This window comes from Petaurus breviceps, unplaced genomic scaffold, assembly GCF_028583685.1.
Source record: "Petaurus breviceps papuanus isolate PSGF00001 unplaced genomic scaffold, PetGlider_PUasm1.0 126, whole genome shotgun sequence".
NCBI classification, from domain to species: domain Eukaryota; kingdom Metazoa; phylum Chordata; class Mammalia; order Diprotodontia; family Petauridae; genus Petaurus; species Petaurus breviceps.
Genome location: NW_027185655.1, coordinates 37,619,017 through 37,626,415, shown reverse-complemented (window position 1 = coordinate 37,626,415; position 7,399 = coordinate 37,619,017). Strand labels below are relative to the sequence as shown.

The window sequence follows — 7,399 nt, the reverse complement described above, 5'->3', positions numbered from 1 at the left end:
GAGAGAGAGAGAGAGAGAGAGAGAGAGAGAGAGAGAGAGAGGAGAGTATGTTGCATGCAAGATATATTGCAAACAAAATGTATAGTTTTTAGCATGTTGTCTTCCTGGTTAGAATGTAAGCTCCTTGAAGTCAGGGATTGTGTTTTTTCTTTTTTTTCTCTTTTTTTGGTATCCCTAGTAGTTAGCACAAGGCCTTCCAAAAGTAGGTAAAAAATAAAAATATATTGACTGACAAAGCCTCCAATAAGAAAAAAAAAAATAGTGCAAAAAAAAGACCTCTCTCTCTCTCTCCTTCCCTCCCTTTCTCCCTCCGTCCCTCTGTCTCTGCCTCTCTCTCTCCCTCCCTCCCTCCGTCCCTCCATCCGTCTCTCCCTCCTTCTCTCTCTTTCTCTCTCTCTCCCCCCCCCTCCCCTTACACACGTGTACACAGAACATTTTAATTTGTGGGATATATTACTAAAATATTCCATGGTCAATTTCTTCCTTTGTGCTTAAATTTCATTAATGACACAATGGTGCCATCTACTGGTCAAAAGCTATCACCCTTTTCCAGACATGAACATACAGTTAACCCTTTTCACATCTTGACTTTCACTATATTTCAATATATTGGGGGTGAGCATAAGAAATTAAATAGGAATGTTGGGAGTTTTTCAGAAGCCATGGAAAACATGTGAAGGCCAGTAGACAACACATAAAAAGTTTAGAAACTCAGAAGTGCATAAAATATGTGCATAGTATTATATAATATCAATATTTTATCTTTTAATACCATGATAATTCAGGCTTCTTCTCTGGTACAAAGGGAGGGCTAAAATTTTTTAGGAGGCTTTCCAGATAGTGGGGGCGCTGCACCCCTAACTCTCCCTCTGCCATAGGATGTGGAAGGATAAGTGTACATTCAGTATCAAACTAATGGTGTTCTATCGTCTAACCAAATACTGTCAATCGGTGGGCATTTATCAAGAACCTAAAACATGCCAAGTGTTGCATTGGTCACTAGAGATACATAAACAACACTGAATCAGTCCCAGTCCCAGTCCCAGTCCCTTAAGAACTTACATTTTTTTATCTGTCTACCTTGGGCTGGACCTGAAGCCCAGAGAGGTTTAAATCATTTAAATTTAAATTTAAATTTTGCCTAAACATTACAGAGCTATGTTAGTTACTTTTACATTTAAGAGTATTTACTTTAGGTAGACTCTGATCCATAAATATCAATCAAAAAGAAATTCAAGAACAATGAGGGAAAAAAGTTACTCCAAACATGTTCCACATCAATTAAATCCCAATTCCTGCAGAATTCTTCTACTTGGCTCCTCGATATTCCTTTCTGATCTTGGTCAGACCAACTGATGAGGCCAAGCTGCTATCAAGCTCAAAGCTCACCTATACCGGGCATTTGGGAAGAGTCACCATGTTGTCATGGGAAAAACACTGGATTAGGAATTGGGAGATCTCTGTTTTAGTTCTAGCACTAAAACTAACTAGCTGTATAGCTAATTTGACTGTGTATTTTTTGAGAAAGTCATTTGAACCTCTCTGGGACTGGGGTCTAACCCTGGAGGGTTAGATAGATCATAACTAAAGTACCTTTAAGTTTAAAAATTCTCTGATTGACCATGCAAATGACACAGAAGCATCTGGTGGAAGGATGTACATACGCAGGGTCCATGAAACCCTTTTCAAGGAGACATCCCAGATTTTTCCCTCCTGAGAGAACAAGGAGAAGAAAAATAGAGATGACTGTTGGGGAGTTTTATGCTTTCTTTGGGTCCTAAGTACTCTAGGAGTACTGTTGCTTCCCAAATATTGCTTGGCAGCCAATAAGAAGATACTGTCTGCCATTAGACCACATTTACGACTCTCCACACAGACTTGGGAGGCTCTTAAATGTCCCAAGAGTGTGTAATGGAACTGGTTTGAGCTCTCAGAATCCATTTCAGGATGCAGTTATCCCAAAGGCCTTAATGAGGCCTTGCTTAGTAGTATTCAAAGCCTTGATAATGATTTTGATTATGTATTAGACTCATTTCAAAGAAAATGACCTAAGTATAAATATCAGTGTGAGAAATAGCGTTCTACATTCATCATTCATCTCCAGGAATATGAATGAGAATTGAGCATTATTATAGCCAGATTCCTATTATATGAAATTCAAGAACATTCATATAGTTTCAGAAGATCTGTAAAAATAGTCTCACTAGTAATATGATCTGGCCAAGACTATTCATTGACAGTTAACACAAAACAGTAAGACTATCAACTTAAGTATTTCAGGACCTATCTTTGCAAAGATCAAGTATTCAGGAGTATTCCCTCTCCTTTGATGGAGTTGATAGTAAGTAATGACGATGATGGTATTATTAATAATAATATAATTATAACAATAAGGATTAACACGTAACACTATAATTATAATATATGACAATAATAATTAACACATAACAATAGCTAACATTTACATAATGCTTACTATGTGCTAGGAACATGTGCTTTACAATTTTTAATCTCATTTTATCTGCACAATAACCCAGGGAACTAGGTGCTATTATTATCCCCATTCTAGAGATGAGGAAACTGAGGCAAACAGAGGTTAATTGACTCAATATTTACATGTGATTGATCTTTACATGAGTTGAGAAAAGGATATTGACAGGGAAACTGAAAAAGGAGTTGAGCCAGTCATATAGTTAGAGGGAAGAATAACCAATGGACATTCTCCTGGTATTCAAACAAATGAATTAATGATAGCTAAAATTTACATAATTTTAAGGTTTGGAAAGCACTTTACAAACATTATTTCTTTTTTTTTTTGTTGGAGGGGCAATTGGGGTTAAGTGACTTGCCCAAGGTCACATGACTAGTTTTTATGTTAAGTGTCTGAGGCCACATTTGAACTCGGGTCCTCCTTACTCCAGGGCTGGTGCTGTATTCACTGTGCCACCTAGCCACCCCAACAAATATTATTTCATTTGATCTTCAAAACAGCTATGGGAGGTAGGTGATAGTATTATTTCCATTTTACAGATGAGACAACTGATGTAGACTGAAATGAATTGACTTAGTAAAGGTCACACAGTCTAAGGCTGAATTTGAACTCAGTTCTTCCTGACTCTAGGTCCAGCACTGTACCATCAAGTTCCCTTCATTCTATATTTATATATATATATATATAATTTTATTTTCTGATAATGTAAATACAGATAGCTATGATCCACAGAAACAAAAGTTCTTTTGGGAAATTGTAAAGGTTGAGTATCATGGATCTAGAGAAAAGGCCTAACATGCTGGGCAGATCCCCCTGTGGAAAATCCCTGGGATGGTATAGAGCAGGGGTGGGAAACCTGTGGCCTTCTAGGTCCTTGGGTGCAGCCTTTTGACTGAGTCCAAGTTTTACAGAACAAATCTTTTTATTAATGATTGTGAAGTTTGGATTCAGTCAAAGGACTGCACTTGAGGACCTAGAGGGCCACATGTGGCCTCGAGGTCTCAGGTTCTCCACCCGTGGTATAGAAAGAAGTTGCCCAGAATAAGAAAATGTAGATGGATAGTAATATGTACCATGAGAGAGAGTACCCACATCAATGAGATCTCAGATCCATGAATGAACTAAAGACCCAAAGACATTCGATTGGGATTTAAGGTTTTCAAAGTACTTTGATACATCCAATATCAAAGCTATCAAGCCCAGCCAAAAATGAGAACAATAGCTCACATTTATATAGTAGCTAAGTATTCATAACATATTTTTGTCAAAACAATGGGAGGTTGGTACTATCATCACTTGCAAATGAGGAAAGAGAGACCCAAGGGAGCCCATGACCCAAACTGAGCTCTCTCTCCCCTCTTGCCTTTCTCCTATGTTCCTTAAAAGCAGGCAGTTGGATGAAAGTCAAATTTGGCCCAGATCTAAATTTTCATTTCAAAATAAATTTGTAAAGATACAAAGGGATTGTTTTTCAAAAGTGAATGCAATTGGCGTGTTTGCCAAGTTGCCAGCATTTCCTCTAACCCAATGTCATGTTCACACTTGCTTGATTCTGAATGACAACACATTTCTGTAGGCACAGCTGGATTGAAATCCTCTTGGGGAATGGGGAGGGATCATAGAAGGAGTGGGAGTAAGGCTAATAACTACACCCAGCTTTGAAAATCTAAATAGTAACTATTGGGAAGAGGAAGGAGGAAACTTTCAATATTGGGGGTCAAAGCAAAATAACTCAATTGGGAAATTGTACACCAATCTTTGTAAAACTAGAAATACCCATTGGCTACTCTTTCCTTATGGTTCTGGAAGAAATGTCAAAGTATTGAGGAATTCCTCTATGAAGCCAAGAACCCAAATCTGAGTAAGGAGTTTGAGATCTGCTGATAGACAGCCTAATATCTGAAGAAAAGCACAGATTTCTTGGACTGGACACCTTAATCTCCGGGGAGACTTCCTCAGTTCAAATGGCAGCAGATCTCCTGGAGACAGTTAAAATGCTTTGTAAACTCCCTAGAGGATAATATTGCTTCAGTACTGCATATCTGGTCCCTCAGAAAGCTACAATTGACAGAGACTCATACTCACTGGCAGGCATAGCTTTCTAGCTCTGAAATGTAAAAGCATGTTCCTCCATTGAGGCAAAATGACTCATGTGATGGTGGACACTCTGAGATGCCGTTTTCCACGAAAGAGGAAGCACCATTCCTGAGCCGAAAAGATTCTGGAAGACAAAGTTTCAAGGGCATCTTTAAACCTTGATATTTTCAGAAATGATTCAGTCATTCTTGGTACAATTATACATGTCTAATTTAATTTGTGATTTCTTTTTCATACCAGTGGAAATATGAACAGTGATGACAGTTTCACTTGTCCACCCAACCTTCCCCTTCAACTACTACAGTTAATATCAAACACTATTCAGTCAGATTTCTTTACTTTCTCTTTTATTTGGCCTAGAGCATTCTACAGGCAAATAAGAGTGGGATGATGGCTCCCAAAGCATCATGTTAATTTCATTTCGCTGAACTCAAAGAATCCCAGGATTTAGAGTTGAAAGGAACCTTTGAGATAACCTAGTAGACCCCTCTTATTATAGAGATAAGGAAACTAAGACCCAAAGAGCCTAAAATGACTTGTCCAAGGTCACACAGCTTGCAAAGAGCAGATCCGGATTTTGAAACCAGGTCCTTTAACTTTCATGATTAAAAAAAAAAGAGATCTATTTAAGAAACAACACTGAATAACTAATGTCTGATGAGAGCTAACTCCAAAAGGCTCCCTCAAAATTGGTATTTGTTCTTGGCTTAATAAACATCCATAGAGTACTTGACCCAAGAACTATAGTAGCTATTCCCATACAAGTCAAGGAAAATAAATTCTTTGAAAAAGTCACTGAAATGCTTTGGGTCAATTCCATCATAGGAGGGAAGCACTATGAATACTACATCCCAGGCACTGTGCTAAGAGCTTGTACGATAGAATTGGAGAATTAGAACCCACTCATTTTATATGAAAACGAGCCCTGAAAGCTAACATAACACCCTCCCTCCCTCATGTACTCTGAGATCCAGTGACTAGCCTCCTTTGCTATTCCTCGAACATTGTTACATCTCCAGGCTCATAACATTTTCACTGGCTGTTCCCCATGCCCAGAAAGCTCTCCCTCCTCATCTCTTCTTGGCTTCTCTGACTTTCTTCAAGCCCCAGCCAAAACCCCACCTTCTACAGAAAGCCTTTCCTGATCTGCCTTAATCCTAGTGATTTTCTTCTATTGATTACTCCCATTTTCTCTTGTATTTAGTTTGTTGGTCCAGACTTATTTGCATGTTGTCTCCCAAATTAGACCATAAGCTCCTAGAGAGGAGGGAGGGACTTCTGTATTTCTTAGTATCCCCAGTTCTGGCACTGTACGTAGCATAGCGTAGGTATTAAATAAATGCTTATTGACTGACTTGCCAAAATCAAAAAAGGAAAGAGCAAGGATTTGAACCCAGGTTCTCTGGATCCACATCCTGCTTTCTTTCCATTGTATCATGATGTCTTACAATTTCCTAGAAGTCCTTACCTTCCCCCACATCAAACTTTCTTCTTAAAACTACTTAGACTACTCAGGAATCCTTAAAATTAGAACAACAACAGCTTTGACAGAAAGGAAACATTGGGATAATGAGAGAATGATATTTTGATGAATTTCTTTTATTACATACTTCACTCTTCTTAGAAGGAAAAGCATTAGGGCACCACATTGAAAGGAAAGCTGAAGGATCTTGCCGAGATTTCTGCAAGGCGACTAGAAATGCCAACACCTTTTCATCACCTCTAAGGAGAGGAGATTATGTGAGATGGTAAGGTGTTAGAAACACAGAGACCAAGTGAAGTAAATTCAAAATTTTTCTTCTGTAAGAGCTTGTCTGCTTACATAGCTACCCTGGGAAACTGGTAGTTTGGTGGCTAGAGGATCCAGGCAGGCAGGGAAGCAGGAATTGTAGGATTCATTCTCCTTCTCTAGAACCACTCAAGGTGGAGTCCAGATTTACGTGGAGGTAAAGTGTGACCCACGAAAGAGTTTCCTGTTTCTGGAGATATTGCCTTCAAAGTTCAGCTCAAATGCTACCTCCTACAGGAAGCCTATCGTGATTCTTTTCCCCACCTGCTTAGAACCCTCCTTGAAAAAACTACTTACCATAATAACCTGGAGAGACTTATATAAACTGATGCTGAGTGAGGAGAGCAGAACCAGGAGAACTTTGTACACAATGACAGACACATTGTATCTGTGATGACTAACTTTGATAGACTGGGCTCCCATCAACAATATAAGGTTAGAAGACAACTCCAAAAGAATCATGAAGGAAAAGGCTCTCCACATCCAGAGAAAGAACTACGGAGTCTGAATGCAGACTGAAGCAAAGTTCTTGCTCTCTCTCTTTTGTGTTTTGTCTTTTTCCTTCTTTCTCGTTGTTCACTCCATTGGTTATAACCTTTCTTTACAACTTGACTAATGTTTAGTGTGAAGGTATTTGTAGAACCTATATCTGATTACATGCCACCATGGGGGGAAGGAGGAGGAGAAAGTTTGGAACTCAAAGGATTGTGGAATTGAATGTTGCAAACTAAAAGTAAATAAATAAATTAAAATTAAAAAAAGAAAAAACTACTTGCTAATTGCTTTGTAATTCTATTTTGTATGTATTTCATATTTAGTGTCCTATATAGATATACATGTTGTTTTCAAAAGAATGAAAGCTCCTTGAGGGGAGGGCCTGGTTGCTGTTTTTTTTGTCTTTGTATCCCCAGAACCTAACAATGTGCCTGGCATATAGTAGTTTCTTAATAAATGCTTGTGGAATGAATAAGTGAGTGGATGGATGGATGGATGGATGGATGGATGGATGGATGGATGGATGG

General features: G+C 38.6%; 1 protein-coding gene across 1 annotated transcript in view; it reads right to left on the bottom strand.

The window, feature by feature from the left end:
• EGF (epidermal growth factor) overlaps nt 1-7,399 on the bottom strand; it is a 170,101-nt gene that overhangs the window by 26,608 nt on the left and 136,094 nt on the right. The window contains exon 19 of the mRNA XM_069100262.1: nt 4,577-4,712. Within this exon, the coding sequence (XP_068956363.1) occupies nt 4,577-4,712 (136 nt within the window). The remainder of the gene's footprint in view (nt 1-4,576; nt 4,713-7,399) is intronic.